This window comes from Jaculus jaculus, chromosome 7, assembly GCF_020740685.1.
Source record: "Jaculus jaculus isolate mJacJac1 chromosome 7, mJacJac1.mat.Y.cur, whole genome shotgun sequence".
Lineage (NCBI taxonomy): Eukaryota > Metazoa > Chordata > Mammalia > Rodentia > Dipodidae > Jaculus > Jaculus jaculus.
Genome location: NC_059108.1, coordinates 119,142,528 through 119,168,346, shown reverse-complemented (window position 1 = coordinate 119,168,346; position 25,819 = coordinate 119,142,528). Strand labels below are relative to the sequence as shown.

General features: G+C 44.5%; 2 protein-coding genes across 4 annotated transcripts in view; both read right to left on the bottom strand.

Moving 5' to 3' along the window:
* Positions 1–3,320: 3,320 nt before the first annotated feature.
* Akap5 (A-kinase anchoring protein 5) lies at positions 3,321–12,835 on the bottom strand. 3 transcript variants are annotated; one of them, XM_045154439.1, is made up of 2 exons: positions 12,661–12,835; positions 3,321–7,854 (listed from the first exon to the last, which is right to left on the bottom strand). In XM_045154439.1, the coding sequence occupies exon 2, from the start codon at positions 7,611–7,613 to the stop codon at positions 5,514–5,516; it is 2,100 nt and encodes a 699-aa protein (XP_045010374.1). In that variant the 5' UTR covers positions 7,614–7,854; positions 12,661–12,835; the 3' UTR covers positions 3,321–5,513. The 3 variants fall into 3 exon arrangements, with proteins under 3 accessions (XP_045010374.1, XP_045010373.1, XP_045010375.1); XM_045154438.1 differs by lacking the exon at positions 12,661–12,835 and adding an exon at positions 11,970–12,101; XM_045154440.1 differs by lacking the exon at positions 12,661–12,835 and adding an exon at positions 11,848–11,978.
* Positions 12,836–19,640: 6,805 nt separating this feature from the next.
* Mthfd1 (methylenetetrahydrofolate dehydrogenase, cyclohydrolase and formyltetrahydrofolate synthetase 1) overlaps positions 19,641–25,819 on the bottom strand; it is an 89,521-nt gene continuing 83,342 nt past the window's right edge. Inside the window, exons 25-28 of the mRNA XM_004649256.2 lie at positions 25,163–25,270; positions 24,313–24,465; positions 21,195–21,288; positions 19,641–19,864 (exon numbers count right to left, since the gene is read on the bottom strand). Coding sequence (XP_004649313.2) covers positions 21,199–21,288; positions 24,313–24,465; positions 25,163–25,270 — 351 coding nt within the window. The 3' untranslated portion in view covers positions 19,641–19,864; positions 21,195–21,198. The remainder of the gene's footprint in view (positions 19,865–21,194; positions 21,289–24,312; positions 24,466–25,162; positions 25,271–25,819) is intronic.

The following is a 25,819-nucleotide window of genomic DNA, read 5'->3' as shown; positions in this document are numbered from 1 at the left end:
GGTGCTAGCTTGCAAAGCCTACCAGCATGAGGTTCTATTCCCCAGTACTCATGTAAAGCCAGATTCAAACATGTCTGGAGTTTGTTTGCAGTAGCAAAAGACCCTGGCGTGCCCATTCTCTCCAAATGAAAATTTTATATATTTATATATATATATATATATATATATATATATATATATATTTTTTTTTTTTTTTTTTTTTTTTTTTTGATTTTTCGAGGTAGGGTCTCATTCCTCTAGCCCAGGCTGACCTGGAATTCACTATGTAGTCTCAGGGGAGCCTTGAACTCAGAGCGATCCTCCTACCTCTCTGCCTTCTGAGTGCTGGGATTAAAGGTGTGCCTCACCACCCAGCTAATTTTTTTAAATTTTTTTTTTTAATTTACTTATTTGAGAGTGACAGACACAGAGAGAAAGACAGATAGAGGGAGAGAGAGAGAATGGGCGCGCCAGAGCTTCCAGCCTCTGCAAACGAACTCCAGATGCGTGCGCCCCCTTGTGCATCTGGCTAACGTGGGACCTGGGGAACCGAGCCTCGAACCGGGGTCCTTAGGCTTCACAGGCAAGCGCTTAACTGCTAAGCCATCTCTCCAGCCCTAGCTAATTTTTTTTTAAAGAACTTTCCTTTAGGTTGAAATAGTTTAAGCTAGTAGCTGTTTGCATTTCTCTTGGTTAATACCCAAACAGAAGAGTGGCACTTTTGGTAGGATTAACTGATTTTACATATTTATTTATTGGAGAGAGAAAGAAAAGAGGCAGATAGAGAATGGGTGAGCAAGGGCCTCTAACCACTGCAAAGGAACTCACTCCAGATCCATGAGCCACTTTGGGCATCTGGCTTACGTGGATATTGGAGAATTGAACCTCAGTCCTTAGGCTTTGCAGGCAGGCACCTTAACTGTGAAGCCATCTCTCCAGCCCTGGATTAACTAATTTTTTATCAGTGAGCTCTGTATAGTTTCAGTAAATTAACCCAACTTACCATGTTCCTGTTAAAAGACACATAAATAAATGAGTTGTTATAATATTTATTCTGTATTAATCAGTACATAAATTAATTCAGCTTGAAAACTTTTTCTCTATAGAGTATTAGTCATTTAATATTAGCATTTGATCCACAACAATATACTAATTTTAATGAGAATACAAAATGGAAATGTTACTTTCATAATAGCTCACCCACTTAACATTTTTTGTTTTACAAAGAACAACTTAAATATGAAATGTTATGCAGGCCTTTCCCTTGCACACTATCACAATCAGAGGGAATAGTATATTTAGAATTGGAATGCTTTCAAACTGCTGCTGCATTCAAACCCACCTTTCCCATTCCAGACAGTTGCTCGTGCTACTTCCCTTTCTGGGCACTTCTGCGTGTCTGCGACTGTCTCTTCCTCTGCCCCAGGTTCCGTCCTCAGTCCCTGACTCCAGGGAGCATAAGCCATGGGAAGAGGCCTTTGACAACAGAAGCCTGTCCATTATCAAAGGCAGGTGTTATGCGTGATGTATGCTGAATTACATTTCATTAGGGCACCCGGATTTTATGTAGTTTCATTCTAATGCATTTGTGTAACTTAAGGACCAGCATAAAAACATTCTTTTCAAAAACATACCATAAATGTACTATGAGCTGAAACATTGAATTTCATATAGTAAGAAACTTTGTTGCACAATAAACAGGAATTTGAAGTTAAGGAACTCTAAAACTCAAATGAGGATATTTAAAAATGCAAAAAAAAAAAAAAATGGCAGGCAGAAAAGCCAAACCTTGATATAATCAGTATGGAAGGAGAAAGGAGAAATCAGTATGAAGTCAGAAAGGAGATGTGACAGATTTCAGTCATCTTCCCTGACAATAGGATTCTTAAAAGTCTAACCATTATTTTTAAAACTCTGCCACAATCCTCCCCTGCCCAAAATCTTAACTATAAAAAATAAGGCAACTTGACGTTAGAAATGTGTGGATGAAATGAACTTGGAGACTGCAGTGGAAACAAACGGGACTGGCATCTCCATAATCCATGTCTCTAGCAGCCTTTTGCAAGAAGCCTGTCTGATACACTGAAGTAACAGAACTGTTCAGAAATAACCCAGAGTTTCCAAGACTCACTAAATAGTAGACCAATTAAGATCATCATAGTCATGACTGTCAAATACATTGTCTTGGAAGAAAATTATGCAGACAGCTTTTCTGAAGACACCCATCTGTGCCACGTGCTTATTGTTCCGTGAGGCGGAGGCGGTGGCAAGGAGCATGATTTCTGTTTGAAAGTTCTTTTGTTTTCTGCTACCTTTACTTAAATGTTACTGAGTACTATTTTTATATCCTATGAAGTGCTTTGAAAAAAAAATGTTAAATGAATAGTGAGCACTACAATGCATGGAGGGGAGTGTTCCAATTCCCTGTGCTCTACGAAGCCCAGTAAGTGAGCTTGACTCTCCAAACAAGGTAATATGCTGCGAAAATTACCTCCCCAGCTTTGTAGGATTCCAAGTTCAAAGAGAAACTGAACCTAACTACTTAATCCTCTTTAAAAGCAAATTTAAGCCGGGCATGGTAGCACACACCTTTAATCCCAGCACATGGGAGGCAGAGGTAGGAGGATCGCTGTGAGTTCGAGTCCAGCCTGAGACTACCTAGTGATTCCAGGTCACCCTGGACTAGAGCAAGACACTACCTCAAAAAACACAATCAACAACAAAAACAATTTAAATAAAAATTAATGTGAGGGTCTTAGTTAATGTCTTTTAATTGGTCAGCTTAATGACAAATGGATGTAAATTAAGTCAAAACCTATCGACATATATTTTGCGGTCAAATTGCTTGAAATAAATACCATTATAATAAAACATTTTATGAATAGTTTCTAGGCCATCTAAGTTCTGCTTATTTCTATAACAACAAAACAATTTTGGGAAAAAATACCTAAGATTTGGCCATGTAACAGATACATCTGGTTGAGACCAATAATCTCTACATATTGTTTTCAGAGGGAGATCCTGCCTAGTTAATTCACCAGAAAAGACTGAGAAGGGGTCGGAGGGATGGTTTAGCAGTTAAGACACTTGCTTGCAAAGCCAAAGAACCCAGATTCAATTTCCCAGGACCCACATAAGCCAGATGCACAAGGTGGTGCATGCTTCTGGAGTTTGTTTGCAGTGGCTGAAGACCCTAGTGCTCCCATTCTTTCCCTCTCCCTCTCTCTCCAAAATAAATAAAATTAAAAACTTAAAAAAAAAAAAGACAAGACAGAGGAGGCCGGGCATGGTGGCACACACCTTTAATCCCAGCATTTGGGAGGCAGAGGTAGGAGGATCGCTGTGAGTTCAAGGGCACCCTGAGACTACAGAGTGAATTCCAGGGCAGCCTAGGCCAGAGTGAGACCCTACCTTGAAAACAAACAAAAAACAACAACAAAAGAAACAAACAAACTAAAAAGGCTGAGGAGAAATGACAAATCAATACTGCATTCTAATTAAAAATATATCATCAAACAGCAGTGGAGGAAAAAACAATAAATCTAAGACTATTTAGATGAAAATGTTACTCTGTTAACCAGAAAAGTCACATATTTACCAGTTCTGATTTTTCAAAATCCCAAAGATATTCCTAAACTTTCCAAAATACTTATAACTGGAGAGTGTTGTAGTGTTTGTTCATTCATAAGAGATTACTAATAGCATCAATGCACATATATTGGCTTAGAGTCAACCTTATAGTAAATAAATATGGGATTCTTCAAAATACCATAAAATGCACCAACCTTAGTCAGGCTTTAAAAATTGTTAATTTTTAAGTATGACATTTGCTTGTTGCTAGCTAAGTCCATTAGCACCACATACAGTGAATTAAAGAGGTTTTTTTTTTTTTTTTAAAGATGACTTAGCAATGATCTTTGTTGTAGTATCTAAAAGGTATACAATTAAAAGAAATAGATTTTGGGGGTTGTGTGTTTAAAAAGACCCACTTTTTATCATATTACATTGAAGAGTGCCACCCACCCATAGTAGGCATGACGACAGGCAAGTCTGGAGAAAATATTCTCTTCGCACTTCAGCAAGATAATATCCATTATTTGGTTAAATTCTAAAGCCAGATTAGTTTCTTCTGTCAGAGATCACAACATGTATTTATAGGGAAAAATTGAAATTATAGGAAAAATCAGCATACACACACACACACACACACACACCATAAGCAATATAAGAATATAATAATATAAGACAACTCAAAGTCTTCTGTTTGTTTCTGTACTTCCATTACTTTATCAGTTTCAGGTAGGAATACTGTCACTTAGACAAGGGGACTGTGCAATGCGCACCCTGACCTGTGAAGCTGGGCCGTATGTTACAGTATGGTGGCCATTTCACAGACATACATATTGAATCATTTTTTCAAAAAAAGTATGGAAATCACTGATGGCATCGGGTACACCTCCTCCAAAAATTCCACAGAAGTGCAGAAAAGCCCTTCTAATAGTTGTGAAGTATTGGCTGGACTGAAAATTGTGATGAAAAAGTTAATTTTCCATGTGTGTCCAGAATGCTTTTTTCTTGTCTTCACACACAGATACAATGGAAAAAAAAATACTGATGTGGAAGATACGTACTTTAGTATCAATTTCAATTCTTATTAAGCGGTATAGATGGCTCATGTTTGCCAAGAATACATGCTATTTCATTAGAACATCCTGATTTTCTGGGACCTTGAGAAGTAATTCTGCAAGGTATCCTGTGTCACTGGGAAGTTTGCGTTCCCCTACATGCAAACTGATGCTTCCCATATTTTATTTTGTTTGTGTTTGTCTTTCCTACCCTTTCAGTGGATAAGCCCACGCAGTACCAGATATTCACAGTTCTGCTTGGCAGGAGGAAGGTAGAGGAAGGGGAACTTGTAAGTGGTTTTGGTGAGGGCCTTGAGCAAGACTGGAAGCCAGTCTTGTTTCATGTCAGTATGCATGTTCTGCACACTGCTGAAATTAGGAAAACACAATTGAGGTAAGACCACTGCTGAGGAGTGTACCAACTATAAATCACATGTTCACAAAACAGCTCACCTTATTCACCATTTTAGACAAAGTAAAAGTGCACTGTAACAATGTTTTTTTAAAAAAGCTGAATGCAATGTTAACCTATACACAAGGTTGAACTATCAAAAAGAAACCAGATTTTGTGACATTGGGGGACAGTAACGAGCATATGGCATACCAAAAAGTGCTAAATAAACACACCTTCCTTCTCCAGAGCCTCTGCATATGCATGTTAGCAACTCCCTGTAGATCAGTCTCTGCACTGCACTGTGCTAAGCCTCCAAACGAAGTGACTGCATTCCCATGATAAAGGGAGTTTTATAAACTTGATATATTCTTCAGCACTTCTGGTCTGCAAGTATACCTTTAAATTCCAAAGATGAGAAACCTCTAGTTTATTACCAAATAAGAAGTGCCACAATATATATAAAACAGTTCATGTTGAAGCCTTGTTTCCCCCTCTCCCAGGCTCTGGAGAGAAAGTCACTGCAGAACAGCATTTACTTTATTATCCTCAGAAACCATTTCGTTAACCAGCTGTTCTACAGACAACTGGATCGCATTCTTGACAAGAGAAGAAGCAGTTTCTATTAAGAGTGTTTCATATTGTTCTGAAGTTCTCCCCTCAAAATCACTATCATTAGCAAAAACCCCTACTTGCTCATTTTCCATTGAAATAAAGAATTGCTTAGGGACATTTTTAGATTTCTTAACATCAAATTCACTGATTTCAGTGTCTGTAATGATAATAGCAATTGGCTCCATTCTTCTACATTCTTCTGACTTGGGTTTCTCTGCATTGATTCCACTTTCTTTTAAATCTGTTGTCTGGCTTAATTCAGTTTCTTCTGCCTGGTTCATTTCAATGTCTTCTGCTTGATTCAGTTCAATTTTTTCTGCCTGGTTCAGTTCAGTTGCTTCTGCTTGTTTCAGTTCCATATCTTCTGTTTGTTTCACCTCAATTTCTTCTGCTTGTTTCAGTTCCATATCTTCTGTTTGTTTCACCTCCATTTCTTCTGCTTGTTTCAGTTCCATATCTTCTGTTTGTTTCACCTCCATTTCTTCTGCTTGTTTCAGTTCCATACCTTCTGCTTGTTTCACCTCAATTTCTTCTGCTTGTTTCAGTTCCATACCTTCTGCTTGTTTCACCTCAATTTCTTCTGGCTGGTTCAGTTCAATTTCTTCTGGCTGGTTCAGTTCAATTTCTTCTGCTTGATTCAGTTCAATTTTTTCTGCCTGGTTCAGTTCAGTTTCTTCTGCTTGTTTCAGTTCAATGTCTTCTGCTTGTTTCACTTCAATTTCTTCTGCCTGGTTCAGTTCAATTTCTTCTGCTTGTTTCAGTTCAATGTCTTCTACTTGTTTCACTTCAATTTCTTCTGCCTGGTTCAGTTCAATTTCTTCTGCTTGTTTCGGTTCAGTTTCTTCTGCCTGTTTCAGCCCAATCTCTTCTGCTTGTTTCAGTTCAATTTCTTCTTGCTGGTTCAGTCCATTGTCTTCTGGTTGTTTCAATTCAATTTCTTCTGCTTGTTTCAGTTCAATGTCTTCTGGTTGTTTCAATTCAATTTCTTCTGCCTGGTTCAGTTCAATGTCTTCTGCTTGTTTCAGTTCAATTTTCTCTGTTTGATTCAGTTCAGTTTCTTCTGGTTTATCCTCTTCAGCTGCACTGGCCCTATTCTCAACTTCTTTGCAATCTGGTCCACTTTCTAGGACAGTCTTGCTGGATTCTTCCACCACACTGTGCTGGTCTGAAATTGCAGGGGTAGACAGAACATCCAAAGCTTCTGGGCGCTGGTTGTCTGTTTCTGGGCTTTTAATGGGACTTGCTGGCTGGGGTTGAATAGTTTGTTTTTCCTCAGTCTCTTCAGTTTCCTTTTCAAGGGCCACAGCTCCTGTCTGAATAGCACACTTGTTTTGTAGTCCAAGTTCTACTGAAATCACATTCTCACCAGATGTTACACTGTTGCTAGCAAGTGATTCACAGACCACCTCCCCATCCTTCTGCGAGGCACCTTCACCTATGTTTGGGGTCAGCTTGGCCTTTATTGCCTGCTCATTGGGCTGGGTCTGAGTTTGTATCTCCAAACCTTCAGCCTCTGCCTGGACTTGGATGTTGCTGTCTGAATCATCTGTAATTTTGGAATGGTGACTCCTTCTTGCCCCCCTTGAGAATCTTATGCAGGGAATCCTAAGTCTGGATTTTGCCTTTTTCTTAGAAATATCCACATCCTTAGCCTCTGTGTCTGCTTGTACTTCAGTCTCCAATGATTTCTGCGTCTTTGACGAAGCTGACCTTTTCCTGCGTGTCACAAGATGCTTGATGGACGCCCAGGTCCCCCCTGGGCGCTGTGGCTGATCAGGAGCTGCTGCATCTGGGGGCCGTTTCCCCGCCACCTCCGCAGCCTCCGAGCTGGCCTTGAGCTTCTGCGCCTGGGCTACCTTCTTTCTTCTCTTGAAGCAAAGCCTGGATGTTTTTCCTTCCTGTTTCTCTTTCGGGGGACTCGCTTCCGCTCGCCTCTTCTCATCCTTACTGTCAACTTGAATCTCAGAAACTGCAGGTTCCATTTTTACACTACACTCTTTCATTCTCTGGAAAAACTATCTTCTTTCTTCAGCAGCCTTTTGTGACAAGAAGATGGATAAAGATATCACAGTAAGTAAAATTTCTTCCAGGTGTCCTCCTTGCTCTCATCTTACTCCACACAGTGATTTTGGAGGCTTCTCCAGAATATATGTGCCTCACGGCTCCAACGTTTATAATTTCTCACTTTAATTTCCTCATGAAAACTCTTTGTGGCATAAAATTGTCCTTTGTTTTAAAATCAACCTGATGAGAGAAAAGAGTGGAGTTTTATTTCACCATGAGCCTATATTTTATTTTCAGTTTTGTAACTTTTATTTATTTGGAGTGTGTGTGTAGCATGTATGTGGGTGTGGAAGTCAGAGGACAAATTTTGGGTTGGTCCTTGCCTTCCACCTCATTCTGAGGCAGGGTCTCTCATTATTGTTCACAAGCTTCCCAGAAATTGTCCCATTTCCCCTCCCCTCTCACCATTGGTACACTGGGTTGCAGAAGCCCACTGTAGCTTCCAGCTATTATATGGAGCCTGGGCGTCCAGACTCTGTTACTCAGTGTTGCACAGCGAGTGCTCTATCCACTGAGCCATCTCCCCAGCCCGGAGCCCCTTAATACAAACTCTATCAGGGGAACATTTACGATTCTACCAGACATGCTTTCCACGCAATAGCTTATTGAACTGCTTGAAGGTTACAAATTTGGGCTTACTTTTGCCGTATTAAACAGATTTTAACGTAAATATTTTTGTTGTGGTTGGTTTTTTTTAATTGGTTTTTTTAAGAGAGAGAGATGGAAAAAGAAAATTGGCATGCCAGGGTGGGCATGTGTGACCTTGCGCTTGCCTCACCTTTATGCGTCTGGCTTACATGGGGATATGGAAAGATGAGCATGGGTCCTTAGGCTTTGCAGGCAGGTGTCTTTAACTGTAAGACATCTCTCCAGTTCTGTTTTTGTTTTTTGAGGTAGGGTCTGGCTCTACCCAGGCTGACCTGGAATTCACTATGTAGTCTCAGGGTGGCCTCGAACTCACAGCGATCCTACTATCTGCCTCCCAAGTGCTGGGATTAAAGGCGTTTGCCACCATGCCCTGCTCTAATGTGAATCATTTTGTTCTACTTTTATTTTTTTCTGAGGTAGGGTTTCACTGTAGCCCAGGCTGACCTGGAATTCATTCTGGTTCAGTTCTGTAGCCTCAGGGTGGCCTCAAACTCATGGAAATCCTCCTACCTCAGCCTCCCAAGTGCTGGGATTAAAGGCATGGGTCACCACACTTGGCCTGTTCTATTGTTTTTATTAAATTTCATTTTATGTGACTCTGTGAGCCTGATCTTTAGTTGTGCTATCTATGAATTGTTTATGACTCTAAATTGTAAGCTTAGTAAACAACAACGACAAAAAAAGGAAGGACAGACTGTTGATTAAGCTATTATAATTTTTATCACATGCAATAAAACATTTTGAAGCTACCAAGGACCCTAGAGATTACTTGATATTATTCAAATCCAGCCAGGTGACAAAAGCCCCAGAGGGGCTGGCTTGCCCAAAAGTCCTTTGGTTAGATAAAGTCCTGGCCAGAGTCAGGAGAGATTTTGACTCTGAAGTTCTTTCCATTGTGCCAAGGTTTCTGTTCTAAATATGTTCATGCCATCAGAGAGGTGCTACTTTCCATGCATCTCTTAGGGAAAATTTAACATTACTGTCATTTTCCACCCTTGCATTGGTTGTGTAACGTTGACATTTTCACTGAAGTGTCTGCTATTCAGAGTTTCCTCCTATCACGTGCACACAGCTGGAGGTCGGTCAGTAAGAGTGGATGATAGCAAGAGCTGACATTTACTGAGCAACTCTTGTGTCTGGGACAGTGCTGAGCACTTTTACATACATTTCTAACCTGCACCGCAGTATTGCAGAGTGAGTAGGTGGCGATGCCTCCCTCTGCAGAAGCAGCCTGCCTGTGATTCTGAAGCTAGGCAGCCACAGGGCTCCAGTTTAATCCAAGGCTGGCTGTTTCTGAAGCCCATGCTCCAAGAATGAGCTTCCAGACTTTCATCAGAAAGAGAATTGCTAGGACTGGAGAGATGATTCAGTGGTTAAAGGTGTTGGTTTGCAGAGCCTGCTGGCCCAAGACCATATCCCCAGCCACTCCAGATGGGCATTCATTTGCAGTGGCAAAAGACCCTGGAGTGCACACACACACACACACACACACACACACACACAGACACATGCAAATATATATTTATATATGTAAATTGTTGAGCCAGGCATGGTGGTGCATGCCTTCCAGCACTCAGGAGGCCGAAGTAGGAGGATCGCTGTGAGTTCGAGGCCACCCTGAGACTACATAGTGAATTCCAGGTCAGCCTGGGCCAGAGTGAGACCCTACCTCGAAAAACCAGAAAAAAAAAAAAAAAAAAAGAAAGTAAATTGTTTGAAAATACTAGTCTAAGTCAGGTATGGTGGTGAACACAGGTAATCCTCACACTTGGAAGGTGGAGGCAAAAGATTCAGAAGTTCAAGATCATCCTCAGCTACATAGTGAGTTTGAGGCCAGCCTGGGATACATGAGACCCTATCTCAAAAAATAAAAATTAAGGGGTGGGGGAGAGATGGCTCAGTGGTTAAAAGCACATGCCTGCAAAGCCTGCCTGTCCAGGTTCAGTTCCCCAGTACCCACAGATGCACAAATGGTACATGTGCCTGGAGTTCGTTTGCAGTGGCAAGAGGCTCTTTCCCACTTTCTCTGCTTGCAAATAAAATATTAAAATAAATACAAATGAAAAGCAAAAGCTAATATGCAATAGGTCTGTTAGCCAGAACATTTTAAAATGTTTAGTGGTCATTTAACCATTGTGCAGTCCATCAACTCATAACTGAACGAAAACTAGGCTGACCTCTTGTTATTTTAAAACCAAGCTTTTGGCTGGGGATGCAGCAGTAGTAGGGCAACTGCCCAGCATGCCTGAGGCCCTAGGTGTGATACCCCACAGAGTGGTACCCAGGCAGTAGGGATGGGGATGTGAGGCAGTTACCTAACAACAGCAAACCTAGGGGAAAATTCCAATGAATTGACCAGCTAGATGGCCTAAATAAGGAAAGGTACTCTTCATCTGAGTAGCTCTTATTTCTATGAACTGTAGAGGGAACTGGAATCCTGCAAAAACAATTTTTTGATTTACAGAAATATCTTTTATAGTAGACGTTAAAACATCACATAGTTCATGCTTCTAAATAGAAATGAAGTCATTCTACCACAGTGACCAAACAAAAATAACATTTTACAGTGTCTCTCCTCACATACCTTCAGTATGCACTAGAATCCCAGCCAGATTACAACTGTTCAAAAAGTCTCTCTTATATGTTCTCAGTGCCTGCGCATTTTTATAAAGCAGATATGTTGCTAGTAGAAATATTAAAATTAAATCATATTTAGGAAACTATCATTTAAAACTGGCTCGTCGCCGGGCGTGGTGGCGCACGCCTTTAATCCCAGCACTCGGGAGGCAGAGGTAGGAGGATCGCCATGAGTTCGAGGCCACCCTGAGACTCCATAGTGAATTCCAGGTCAGCCTGAGCTGGAGTGAGACTCTACCTTGAAAAACCAAAACATAAAATATAATAAAATAAAACTGGCTTGTCTTTCCCAGACATTTGTGTGAGAAACCCCTTTGACTATCTCACTCTGTAGAAACAAATATCCAAGCAAGCCTGGGATGCGGGAAAGGATGCAGCCAGCGGACGTTAAAACTTTGCAAAATGTTAGACTGCAAACAATTGTGTTAACCTGCGAAGGCAGTTTCATCGCCTCAGGAAACCTGCAAGTTCCTCTGGGAGGCTCATGCCTGGTGCCATAGAAAACACCACCAGCCTTTCCTCCTGAAGCGGCAAGGCGCGAGCACTACCCGGAGGAGAGCGGAGCGTGGCTCCCAACACCAGACGTGACCGTGAAGCATCCTCCGGGAGGAAGGGCTATCTCGGGCTCGGGCTCGCTGCCCCTCGGGAAGGAGGACAAGCTCACGATGGAGCACTCAGAAAGGAAAACGCCGGGGGCGTGGAACTGAACACCCAGCTTCAAGCTACCTGCAAAATCCTAATAGCCAAGCACCGAAAAGCAGTTCCCCCCAAAAGCAAGGCTAGGGCAGCCCGTGCCTGCAAGACCAGCTGTAGGCGAGCGAAGCAGGTCGGTGTGCCGAGCTGAGGAGGGCCACCCGGGCTGGGGATGCCCGCGGATCAACCACCTACCGGGTCCAAATTCCCGGCCACTTGGGGACTGGGATCCTCAGGTCTCCAGCCCGCCCCTTCCGTCCACTCTGTCGCCCAGGCGGTCGGTGAACCCGGAGCCGCCGGGTCCTGCCTCCACTTACCCGGAGCTCGGTGGGGTCGCCGGCGGCGGGCACCCGGGCGCGCAGCCCTCTGCAGAGGGACCGCAGCCGCGCGCCCCCTCCCCAGCGCCGAGAGAGCGGCAGGCGGCGGCGCCAATGCGCGCAGAGCGGCGAGGCGGGGCTAGGCCCGGGGGCGGCCTGGGTGGGGGCGACCTGCAAGCCCGCCACCTGCGAACAGTCCTCCTCCCCGCCCACCCTGCGTGAACCTCCCCCCACCCCCACCCCCCGCTGCGGGATGACATCAGGGCTGGGGCCGAGGGACCACTGGGAGAGCTGGAAGACCCGGAGGGGACCAGGGTAAAGAGCTCCGCATTTGCAGAGACGCACAGCAACACGGTCTTGTTTAAACTGACAGGCCCTCCTGGCATGGACCCCCACCCTCTAGGGAGGCCGAGAGCAAAATTTGAAAGCATTCCAAGACCGTGCATAGAGTAACGAGAGGCGGCTTGAAGAGAAAATTACATATGCGGATAGAAGCAGAAACTTTCCCTGGAGCGGGCTTGGGCTGCCAAACAGGATCTCAGACCTTTGGATTCGCAGGTGACCGCATCCGTGCCAACAGGTGAGAAGATCACGGAACCCAGCCCCACCCATCTTTTATATGCAGAGATAAGTAGGGGCTGCTGACCAGCTGACCGCGGTTCCTTTCAGTACGTCGTGGGCATTTGCTCACCTGGTCCCCCTCAATTAAGCAGGGGGCGGAGAAAGGATGCTTCCCTCCATTCCAGTCTCCAGCAGCGCAAAGGGCACTCGCCCCTTCTAAGCCTCCCCGCCTCGAGGGTGCAGTCGCGGCGCGCGTGCTGCGGGTCTGCATACACGTAAAGGGCACTCGCTCAAAGAACGGCGTGGCTGGGACAGCTTAGAGCGCCTTTGGGGCATTCCAGGAACTGCGGCTGCGTGTTCCTACAGACATCACATCTCAGCCTCCTCCGCAGCCCCTCCCAGCCCAGACCCCAGAAGCTCCCAGTAAGGTGGAAAAAAGTAGAAAATGGCCCGACCGCGCTTCTTTCCTGCTGCGTGGCTGTGATCTTGCGGAGGGTCAATTTCAGATACCCAGTTACAGATGTCTTTCTAGGAATGTATTTTACCTTTGTAAAATTCCCCAGACTTATTCCACCAAGACCTACAAGGAATGAACTCGGGACCCAGAAGCAAAACCGAGTCTAAGGGAGGATCTTAGAGGAAGAGTTAGTGTCAAGAGCTGTAAAATAGGAAATTCACTGCCAATTTACTTGTAATTTAGGATTCAACGTCGTGGTTGAGGATGTAGCTCAATTCGTTGGTGGAATGTTTGCTCAGCCTGCATGAAGCACTGGGTTCAATCCCCACCACTGCAGACACCAACCAGGTGTGTGGTCCACGTGTGTAATCCCTGCACTTGGGAGAGAGCTTCGTTCATCCACCAGACAGGTTTGTGAAAATGGTCTTTATAAGCTCCTGCAGGCTATATGCTAATCCTGCCTCTGGCAGTTTTGAACTCGAAACAAGCTGTGAGAAATCTGTGCCATTCTACCAGCTGAGATGCTGTGACTCCAACGGTAAGAGCCCTCAGAGCCAGCCAGCAGATGTGGGAATTTGCAGCAGTTTTGGCAAGAAAATATGTAAGCTTATCTTGATGAGGACAGAGCGGACTAGCCATCTTGTGTCAAAGCTCAGGGGTGGTGGCCCAGGCCTGAGATCCCAGCACTAGAGAAGCTGAAGCAGCAGGATGGCAAATTTCAGGCTAGCCTGGGCCACACAGCAAGACCCAGTCTCAGGAAGAAGAAATAAGGTACCAGGAAATCAAAGGTTGAAAGCATATAGCAACAAAGGCTATCACAATAACTTGTAGGTCTTGTTCTATTTGCTCTCTCTCTCTTTATTATTATTATTATTATTTTTTTTTTTTGAGGTAGGGGCTTGCTCTAGCCCAGGCTGACCTGGAATTCGCTGTGTAGCCTCAGGGTGGCCTGGAACTCACAGCGATCCTCCTACCTCTGCCTCCCAAGTACTGGAATTAAAGGCGTGCGCCACCATGCAGGGCTGCTTTTCTCTTCTAAAAACAAAAAAAGTAGAGCATGGCTTGCCTAAGATGCAAGCAGGGGCCCTGCATTCAATCCCCAGTACTGCAAAACCCAAACCAAACCAAACAAAAATGTAGTGGAAGGGAGCTGATGGCAGTTTGAGGTAAGAGGTGGATTATTTTATATTTGAAGAGTAAACTAATAGTTTTTTTTTTTTTTTTTTGCTTTCTCAAGGTAGGGTCTCACTCTAGCCCAGGCTGACCTGGAATTCACTATGGAGTCTCAGGGTGGCCTCGAACTCATGGCGATCCTCCTACCTCTGCCTCCCAAGTGCTGGGATTAAAGGCGTGCGCCACCACACCCGGCAACTAATAGTTTTTTTAAGATATAGGACAAGTCACTTGTCATCTACGTCAATCTGTTTCTCTCCCTCCCCTCCCCCTCTCATACAGTCACAGAGTATAGTACTATAGATACTGTGGCTTTTCTCTAGAATATGATTAGAATCTAATGCCAGATGTTTAATAAATGTACCAGTACCTCATGCATGACAGAAATCTGTCATTCCCAAACACACAAGTGACAGTAAGACTACTGAAGCTATTATTATCTGCATCTGTCTACTATTCCCTTAGTAGCTATGCATTATATAATTGGAAATGGGCTATAAATATGTCTCACCAGTCTGATGAGAAATTATCCTACTTACAGCTTATCTTGTTGATATCATCATACAGTGTGCCAATAAAATAGCCTACATATTTATCTGAACAGCACTCAATTATCATGCCATGTTCCCTATTCTGGTCCCCTTCCATCCCCAACCCATGCCTATAGCTACCAAAATGGTCTCAGCTCCTTGTCAATAATACTTCAGTTTCTGAGACCTTCAACCTTTCAACCTCTTCCACTGGCACGCCACCAAAAGAACCTATGGCTCTGGTTCTCTGGTGGTTTAATGTGATGGTAGGCACCAAGAGAGTTGGAGGGAAGCAACACAAACTCAACAGTCACTCTGCAACCTGCTTGACTTGGCAGCACATAAACGCTGCTGTCCCTCTCCAGTGTGCGCGCACCTTCAATGCACAGCAGCGGCTTCTGAGGTGCACAGCAGCGAAGGCATAAGCTGTTTATCAAAACTCTTACTCACATGGGGAGGGCAGGCCTGGAGGACAAGAATGGGCACAGGGGAATCAGTGATCTGGAGGGACTACTAGCCCCATGGTAAGGGGACTGGACCTTCTCTGGTGACACTAACAGGCATCCCAAGCACTAATGCTTCTGTGTCTCTCATACAGTTGGCCTGAAGTTACATTATGCCTTATGGAAACAGCATCTGTATAACACCTCCTTAGCAGAGAGCCGAGAATCCATTGTGCCATCCCCTGCCACCAGGATTGTGCAGCAGGCTCCCCACTCCCTACTTCTTCCCTCTGCTTCTTGCCCCTTAATTATCTCTGGACACAGCTTTCTACACACAGCCTGGCGTGTGCTGCCTTCTAGGAAGAGCTCTGAGGCAGCAAAGAGCAGAGGCTTTGGAAATGGGTGAACTTACCTGTTTATCTGGCAGGTACCATCTGTGTAGTCCTGAGCTGAAACCCAACTTACCACCGTTCATCTACACATTTCCAAAGGTCAGCTCTTGTCTGGGAGCTGCAGGATACCCTCTGAGCCATTCCACTGTAAGGATTCCACCCTAAAAAAATGATTTCAGGGCTGGAGAGATGGCTTAGTGGTTAAGCGCTTGCCTGTGAAGCCTAAGGACCCCGGTTCGAGGCTCGGTTCCCCAGGTCCCAAGTTAGCCAGATGCACAAGGGGGTGCACACGTCTGGAGTTCCTTTGCAGTGGCTGGAGGCCCTGGCACGCGCATTCTCTATCTGTCTCTCTCCCTCTCTCTCTCTCTGTCACTCTCAAGTAAATAAATAAAAATGAACAAAAAAAAAATGGTTTCACACAAGTTGCAGACATATGAAAACTCAGCCTAATTTTCTACTGCTTTCTATCCACTGCTAGTCTATTTATCTTTATCTGTGGTAATAGTAATCAAACTCAGGGCCTTGCACATGCCAGGCAAGTGGTTTGGACTGAGCTTCATCCCTAGCCTGCATCATTTGTAGTTTCAAAAGCTGGAGACATGGCTTAGCAGTTAAGGCACTTGCCTGAGAAACCAAAAGGCCCAGGTTCCATTCCCCAGGACCCACATAAGCCAGATATACAAGGTGGCGCATGCATCTGGAGTTTGTTTACAGTGGTTGAAGGCCCTGGCACACTCATGCTCTCTATCTGCTGCTTTCTAGCTCTCTCTCAAATAAATAAAACAAAAAGCCATGACACAATCATAAGCATCCATCAGTAATAAGCAGAGGAATGGTGGTGATTCACTGTATATAACCATTAGAACCAAGATGCTAACCTTAGCACTCAGGAGGCTGAGGCAGAACTGTCAAGAGTGAGGCTAGCCTGGGCTGCTTCTTTAAAAAAATATATACATATGTATATAGAATATGATGGAGCTCAACTACTAGTAAGACCTCCAGCCATACTGATCAGTGGAAAATGCAAGTTGTACCATTTGGATTTTCACTGAGGCAAGTTCTACCTCTTTTTAAATCAGTGATGGTCCATTCAATCTAAGAAACTTAGATTTGGTCTGGAGAGATGGCTCAGCAGTTAAAGGTGCTTGCTTATAAAGCTTGACTGACTGGGTTCAATTCCCCAGTACCCAGGTAAAGCCAGATGTACAAAGTGAGGCATGCTCTGGAGTTGGTGTGCAGTGGCTAGATACCCTGGCATGAACACTCACATATTTTTCCTCTCTCCTTGCAAATAAATAAAGTTTTTTTAAAAAAATATATTTATTTTTATTTATTTATTTGAGAGAGAGGGAGATACAGAAATAGGCAGGTAGATTGAGGGGGTGGGGGAGAGAATGGCCATGCCAGGGCCTCCAGCCATTGCAAATGAACTCCAGATGCATGCATCCCCTTGTGCATCTGGCTTATGTGGGTCCTGGGTAGTCAAACCTGGGTCCTTTGGCTTTGCAGGCAGTGCCTTAACTGCTAAGCCATTTCTCTAACCCAATAAAGTATTAAAGAACTTAGATTATAGTGTATTAGATCTTTATCATCTGAAATTGTTACCTTCCCTCTCCTTTCCTTCCAGTATTGAGGGTTTAGGTCCCCTTAGTTTTTGTGATGTGAGGAAGCCTATATCCTTTAAGGTAGTCTTTAAGTCTCCATGTCTGGCAAGACTGCTTCCTTTCCATGTACAAACTGAATTCCCAGAAAGCACCATTCTAGATGAAATGCTATAGAATATTTTGAAGCGGTATCAGAAACTATGGGGTCTGCAAACAGGGTCTAAAAGATGCTTTGGAATGGAGTTTCAAAAGGGAAAGTGGGGGGAGGGAGGGTATTACTATGGGATATTTTTTATAATCATGGAAGTTGCTAATAAAAATTTGAAAAAAAAAATAAAAGATGCTTTGGATTGGGGACATGAGAGTGCTCACATGTCCAGAACCATAAAACACCTCACACACTTTGCTGCTTAACTTCGCAGCCACTTCTGCAGGGAAGCCCCCCGCAGCACCGCCTCCCACAGTGAGGGAGGGACAGAGGCCGCTGGGCACTACGGCAGAGCCGGCTGTGTTCTTGACTCCTCTGCCATTTTCCTCCCCGAGGACTGACGTAATTTCTTGGGACTGGAAAAGGATTACAACACTGATGTGAGGCCAGGATATTAAATAAAACCAAGGCCTCCTGGGAAAATACTGCTTTGTTCACATCAGTAGTGTTTAGCTTTGTCACCAGGGGGGCTGCAATATCCTCTGAAGGACCCACTTCAGGAAGACAAGGGGAGAAAGGAAGAAATAGGAAGAAGTTAACCCCCTCCTCCAGTGAGCTCTTTGTTTGAGAGGCTCAGGCGGCCTCCAAAACAATACAGGTCATTACCACCAGAACTACATGGTAGGACCCTATTACTGAAGACGACACATGCAGTTGCAGGACAATGAGAAATCAAGCTGGAGGACAGGGCCAGCTCCCCACTTGCAAGCTGTCATAGTGCTGTACTGGCTGTTGGACAACAGTCATTGACAGTCTGAATAAGCAATGGATCCCACATGCTACACAATCAGCCAGCCAGGCAAGTTACGCCCACGTGTGCAACAGTGGCACGTAAGTTATGGGGGTAACCAACTGCTTTCTGATGACCTTCTAAATGTGTATGTTTATGTCCTTTTATTAATGCTGTTCTCACTTTTGGTTAGTGAATACTGTGGTGGTGAATACCAGGTAGATCTCATGATTCATTAAGATGATGAGAACAGAAAGCCCAGTGCTTAGCAGCGGACTGGTCATCTCTAGCACACCCACCAGGGTTCAGAGAACCTTGCAGAGGAAGTGATGTAAAGAAGTGCTGTTTTCACTGCTAGCCAGAGAATCTTCTCTGTGGAGATAGAGGTACACACTGAGGAGACTCAAAACTCATTAAAGCCTGTTGAGAGCTCAACACTAAATTTGACCTATCACGCCCTCCAAGACTCAAGAGTCATTGTGGAAGAGGGAATGAAAAAAATGTAAGAGCCACAGGGTGGGAAGGAACCAACTGGAGCATTCATGACCCTACAAAACATGCACTGTTCTGAACCCATCAACATTGACATGGAGGACAGAGGACAAAAGGAATGAGACAATAGAGGAAAGACTACTTGAAAAGAGGAGGGTCAGCCAGGCATGGTGGCACATGCCTTTAATCCCCCCCACACACTCAGGAAGAATTGGTAGGAGGATGGCCATGAGTTCAAGGCCACCCTGAGACTACATAGTGAATTCCAGGTCAGCCTGGACTAGGGTGAAAGCCTACCTCAGAAAGAAAAAAAGAAAAGAGGTGGGTCCCCAATGGGATGGGAGTGGGTGAGAGGGGACAAAAGAAGTCAATGGGGGCTGGAGAGATGTCTTAGTAGTTAAGGCACTTGCCTGCAAAGCCTAAAGACCCAGGTTTGACTCCCTAGAACCCACATAAGCCAGATCCACATGGTGGTGACACATGCTTCTAGAGTTTGTTTGCAGTGGCTAGAGGCCCTGGTATGCCCATTCTCTTTCGCTCATAAATAAGCAAATAAAAATGAAATATTAAAAAAGAAGATAATGGGATGAAAATATGATTCAATTATTGTATAGTCGTGCATTGCAATTACTATCTGTCTGGGTATTTTGTAGCAGCTCAAATGTTTGCTGAACCAACAGAGCAGAAGTGGCAAACCCAAGGCTGATGCTATGATCATCCGGGAGGACTTAAAAAAAAACAACATGTTAAGGTGATGATATGAACGGTAATTCCAAAGATGTCCAAGAAAAATAAAAACTTGTGTAAGCAATAGCCCTCCTGGGGAAAAACTCACTAAGAAACATATACAATCAACAGGCAAGTCTTCCCCCATACCCTGCTTCTGTCTGACCCTCTCAAGAGTCTCCTGAATTACTTGTCCTCGAAGATACACAAGCACGTACACTCCAGCCCCCAACAACAGGCCAGAAAGCATATCCTGTCGTTTGCTTCTTCGGTCCTGAGGGCTGCCCCACAAACACGCTCACATCCAACACTGTAGCAGTTTATGAAGGTCATGATTTACATTTCAACACCAAGATAGCAAAATTATTCCTTTTATTCTGTGGACTTTCACTAAAGTAAATAGACACATGCATGATTTATGTTAATTTATACATGATGATGAGAATTAAGGCTGCAGAAAGGCTTCTGGGGAAGCCCCCACTATTTATTTCTGAGGATCTTCAAAGCAGGCTTGCCCACGCTTCCTCACAGTGGGCCTGAACAGACAGCGGCCAAGCTAGCTTCATAAAGAAGGATGACCTGGAAAGAAAAGCAAAAAAAGTAAATGTTTTCCCCAAGCAACAGCCTGGGGTCCCTTCCCTTCCACTCATCATTCCCCCAACACACTGTCAAAGCCATTCCCATTAACATCCTTTTCCCACCTCCAAATCTTCTGGAGTCTGTGGGAGCATCCTTTGAGACTAAACAGGGAGCCCAGACTTCCCTTCCAGCTGCACATGTGCCCCCTAGAGAAACGTGTTTCCCAAGAACCAAATTCCAGCTCTTGTTTTACCCTCTTGATCATGCCAAAATGCTTACCACATCTGGGCCTGAACTCTTTCAAGGTATCACCCTTTGACACTCTGGTCTAGTTCTTTCGAGTGTTTCTCAAGCCCTCTTCCCTTTGTTCTACACTAGGTTCCTAACTCTAGGTCATGTGCAGTGATCAGAACTTGCCTTCACTACTGTCTAAATCTGGATTCAGTCCCCTGAGTCTCAGGCGCTTCCCTTCTTGGTTTCACCCCTCGCTTTGCTGGAGTGTACTCTTAAATAGCTTCCTGGATGTGGGCCTGGCAAACCTTGGTGTGCCCGAGAATATCCAATTTGGTCAGGGGTAAACAAGAACTTGGAGGACATTCCTCCCCTATCTACGGGCTTCTTAGTGCTGATAAAGACGTATGTTCCACTCACTCCTCATTTTTTTCCTCACAGGCAGGCCATTTTTCTCTTCCTTGAAGGAGGATGAGTTTCCTATTAGATGGTTTTGAAATTTCAGTTGCATATGTCGCTATGAAGAGTACTCGGAACTTTTAAACCCCGGATGCTGAGTACTTCTGAATTGGTTCCATTTCCTTTTCTTCTGCTTTGTGAAATGTTCACAGCTTTTGCCTCTCTGTGTGTGAGGGTTGCTGGGGACTGAATGCAGGGGCTTACAGACTAAGCGTTTGCTCTATTGCCAAGCTGCACTCTTTCACAACTGTTGTCTTCTGTCTGACAGGGTGTAGACTCCAGGCTATTCCTACCTCGAATGTGCCATTGACTCTAGACCCCAAGCTTCCTGAGGGCTGTAGCAGAGGGAGCCTAGTGTCCACACTGGACAGGCCCCAAGCACTTTCCCTGTCCCCATGTCTCCCTGTCCGTCTGCATCAGGGCTTGCTCTCCTTCCAGACAAAAATACTCCATCCATTGGTTATCACCAAGTCTCATTCTTGACCACTTCTCCTGAGTAAAATCTGAAGTGTTTGCAAATCACTAGACTTTAAATGTTTTACAGGCTTGGCTCAAGCCTTAGGATTCATCAAATTACAGAAGAAAAACAAAAACAGAAACACAACCAAAAAGTACAATTTTTTACTTAGTAACAACTAACCTGTTTAAAACAGTCCATTCACTTGTTCAGTTTTGGGGTCCAAATCAATATCGTAAAAACAGGGCCGGGTAGGGAGTCCAGGCATTGTGCTCATCTAAGATGTAAAACAACATTGAAAATGAACTCAAGGGGCTGGAGAGACAGCTTAGTGGTTAAGGTGCTTGTCTGCAAAGCCAAAGGACCCAGGTTCAACTCCCCAGGACCCAGATAAAGCCAGATGCACAAAGTGGCACGTGCATCTAGAGTTCTTTTGCAGTGGTTAAAGGCCATGGTGCGCCCATTCTCTTTCTGTCTGCCACCCCCCTCTCTCAAGTAAATAAATAAAATATTTTTTAAAAATGAATTTGAAGTGATCTTTCCTTCTACCTTCCCCTTTGTGCACCCAGGGCAGTCATCTCTAGAGGGGTGCTCTTCTTGGTAGTTGATCCTGATATATGAACCAAAGAGAAACCCCCATGTCAGGCCCCACTCTGCTTGTCCGCATGGATGGCTGTAAACCCACGTAGCAGGAGTGTGGTCCCATCGCCATCCTGCGCTGGCAGGTTGCCAAGAAGCTGAGTCAGTCACTCACCTCCCGGCTCATGCTTCACAAGACAAGAAGAAAACAGGCCTGATCCCAGCACTCAGGATGCTGAGACAGGAGGACTGCTATGAATCTGAGGCCAGCATGGGCTGCACAGTGAGTTCAAGACCAGCCTGGGCTACGTAGCAAAACCCTCTCTCAAAACAACACACAACAAAACAAACAAAAGGAGGTACAACGATAATGTCTGTTTTGAAGTTTCTTTTCAATGTCTTGCAAGAAACCCATGTGATTTTTTTGTTGCAGAAACATGACACTACAAATTCCTGTCCTTTAACTTGGACTGACACATCTCTGTATATAATGCAGGTGGTTTACCTGTCGCTATCCTTACTGATCTGATGCTTTCTCAAACAAAACTAAACTTGAATGTTCATGAGCTATCTTTGTCCTTCCTTCTTTTCTGAAGACTTAGCTTTGCTACTTATCCACTTGAATGTAAATCTGTATGGCTTGTAAGTGCATATGTGGTATATTTTTATCTGTCACAATGCCCTGTGTTATGAATATACACACGTTCCAGATCAGACCCAGAAAGAAACATAGGTTAGTCGGAACTTCAAAACCTAACTATAAAAAATGTCATGAAAAGGGTAAGTTAGCTGATTACAGGGGCTCACACAAGAGGCTGAGGCGGATGGATTGCCATGAGCTCGAGGTCAGCCTGGTCTATGTAAGTGAGCTCAGGATAGCCTGGGTTAGAGTGAGACCCCACCCCATCTCAAAAAAACAAGACGATGAATCATCTTCTATATCATACAACATCAGTATCTGGAAACCCGCACTCTGGCTTCGGAGCGCTCATCAGCACTGTTGGCATAAAGTGCAAAGACTGATAGCTGGGTTCTGGCCTTGTGCTTGGTGGGAAGTAAGGAAGCGCTGGGTGTGGGCACAAGATGAGGGAAGGAAAGTCTGCAGACTTAGCAGAAAGACCTAGCAGGGGGCATTATAAACACAAAGGGCGTATGCTTATCACCCCAGATGTGTGCTGGCAAAACTCTCTAAAGATGGTTCCCCCAGCAGCAATGAATGAAACTTTCAGCATTTTTATTCTTAACCAAAGAGAAATATTTGCCTTCCTGTAGCACCGGTCATTGATAGTCAGAAAAGAAAGATTATGTAGAGACATACGTACAACCCTAGAAATAAAACTCTGGAAAAAAAAAAAAACACATTTATTCTTAGCTCTGCTGAAACCCCAGTAGCAAGCAGGAGTTTTTGTTGCTGAAGTTCTTGTTTGGCAGTGCTGGGGAGCACTCCCAGGGCTTTGGGCATGATAAGCAAGTGCCCTGCCGCTGAGCTATGGCGGCAGCTCTCAGGAGAAATTAGAAAAAAACTGTCAAGGATAATCATCAGGGCTGGTGGCGCACGCCTTGAATCCCAGCACTCAGGAGACTGAGTTAGGAGAATCGCTGTGAGCTCAAAGCCAACCCGAGACTACATACTGAATTCCAGGTCAGCCTGGGCTAGAGTGAGCCTTACCTTGAAAATCCAACCAACCTACCAACCAACAAACAAAAGAATGATGAAAATGTGCCTTCCTGGACTGGAGAGATGGCTTACCAGTTAAGGTACTTGTCTGCAAAGCCAAAGGATCTAGGTTCAATTTCCCAGGACACACATAAGCCAGAGCCACAAGGTGGTTCATGTGTCTGAAATTCATTTGCAGTGGCTGGAGGCCCTGACATGCCAATTCTCTCTCTCTCTCATAACCATTTAAAAGGAGCCGGGCATTGTGGCACACACCTTTAATCCCAGCACTTGGGAGGCAGAGGAAGGAGGATTGCCATGAGTTTGAGGCCATTCTGAGACTACCTAATGAATTCCAGGTCAGCCTGGGCTAGAGACCCTACCTCACCAAAATAAATAAATTAAAAAAATGTAACATGTGACCTTCTTAAGAAGTCTGCCCTATTTCCCTACTTTGGGGTATATAATACTGCCCTTTTTCTTAAGTTTCTTCTTGTAAAGCTTTGTGTAAATCTATATACATTAAAACCTTTTCTCAATGTAATTTCAAATGGGAAAGTGTGGGGGTGAGGAGGGAGGGAATTATCATGGGATATATTTTATAATCATGGAAAATGGTAATAAAAATAAAAATAATAAAAAAAACTTTTCTCAAAGGGAAAGAGATGGAGGAGGGTTACACAGAATTTAAGATCTATGAATAAGCCATATGGAAAACTACTTCCTCACTAGCTAATAACATGTCAAAAAAGAGAGAGAGAGGGAGAGAATTTAGGTAGAAGTATCTTGTGGAGGTAGATAATGTTGTGCCCAGAAGCTATAGATTACTACTAGAATAATTTCAGTGCCAAAGGTGGGTGAGTTGGCCACGGAGGCCCTTGATGCCCCTTAAAGGGGCTATTACTCAGGTTCTTGCCCACCAGCCCAAAGCAAGAGGATTCAGCATAACAGGCCTAATTCCTGGGCCATGGACTCCGCCAGCGCAGCATGTGCCTGACTGCAGAACTGCCCATTTCAGATGAACAGCACGGGCGAGCCGTCTCCTCTCCCGCACGCCCCACTTACCGTTCCTACTAACGGGTACAGGAAACCAGCTCCGACACTGGCACGGATATCACGAATGGGCAGAGTGAAGCCGGTAGGCACACCTTTTAGCTCTGGGTTGTGCGACAAGGACAAGTGCGTTTTGGCCATGCAAATGGGTAGATTCCCAAAGCCCTGGGGAGAAACGTGAACAGGGGTATGACAATGGAGAGCTGGCCACACGGAACAAATGTCTGGGATGATTTCACAGAGATTCCTTGTGAAGCAGCTAGCTCCCTTCAGACCCATCTCTGCCCATTATCCTCCAGTCAGTTGTTACCGACCCAAGAAAGAAATCTCTGTGATGGGGAGGGAGGGAGGTCCTTAACAACCACACTCTACAAGTGGCTACATTATTTCCATCTGTATAATCAATACATGGTTAAAAAAAAAAAAAAGGTTGGGAGGAGAGATGAGAACAAAACTGGAGAGGTGCTCAATATTTCATTAAGACATTCTGTATTTCCTCATGATTTTTTCTCACATTCATATACCTCCCATGGGCAAATAAAGGATTTGGAGCAGGGCATGGTGGCACACGCCTTTAATCCCAGCATTCGGGAGGCAGAGGTAGGAGACTCCCCATGAGTTCGAGGCCACCCTGAGACTACATAGGGAATTCCAGGTCAGCCTGGGCTACAGCAAGACCTACCTCAAAAACAAACAAACAAAAAATAAAAAAGGATTTGGGACTGGACCCATCTAACCCAGACTTAGTATTTCAGAGGAGGGAAGGCTGTTACCCAGCGTAGGGAAAGAATGAGGGTTTGCAGGGCTGGCTAACTCAGGGCTGGGACTTCAAGGCCTGCTTTGGGAAAAGAAAAGGACGAACCTGCTTCGTGTAGACTTCTGCCTTGTGCTGAGCTTCAGGAAGCAGTTCAATGTCGTCTGCCCCATAGATCTTCTGTGCAATGATCCTGATTTTATCCTCAACTGGGAGCTGATGACAAGAGACAGGGGGAGACAGTGACTGAAAATGCATGAGGATTCGTGGTAGGGACGTTCCAGGTCAGCGTGCCCCAGGAGATGGCTCCCCACCCCCAGGTAGGGTCTCACTCGAGCTTAGGCTGACCTGGAACTCACTCCATAGTCCTAGGCTGGCCTCGAACTCACAGCAGTCCTCTTACCTCTGCCTACCAAGCACTGAGATTAAAGGTGTGCGCCATCACGCCTGACAGAAGATAGCTTTTATATGCTATTGGTAGATGGTATGAGATTTTTTTTTTTCTTTTTGAGGTAGGGTTTCACTCTGGTCCAGGCTGACCTGGAATTAACTCTGTAGTCTCAGGGTGGCCTTGAACTCATGGCGATTCTCCTACCTTTGCCTCCCAAGTGCTGGGATTAAAGCCGTGCGCCACCATGCCCGACGGTATGAGATTTTTTTCTGAGTTAGAAACATTTAATAGTTCTTTACTTTGGGAGGTGGTAAGGATTGAGCCTAGGGCCTTGCACGTACTAGATAAGCATGTTATAACTAAGCTACATCCCC

Excerpts from the sequence above, each read along its gene's own strand:
- Akap5 (XM_045154439.1), bottom strand. The coding sequence starts at position 7,613 with ATGAAAGAGTGTAGTGTAAAAATGGAACCTGCAGTTTCTGAGATTCAA.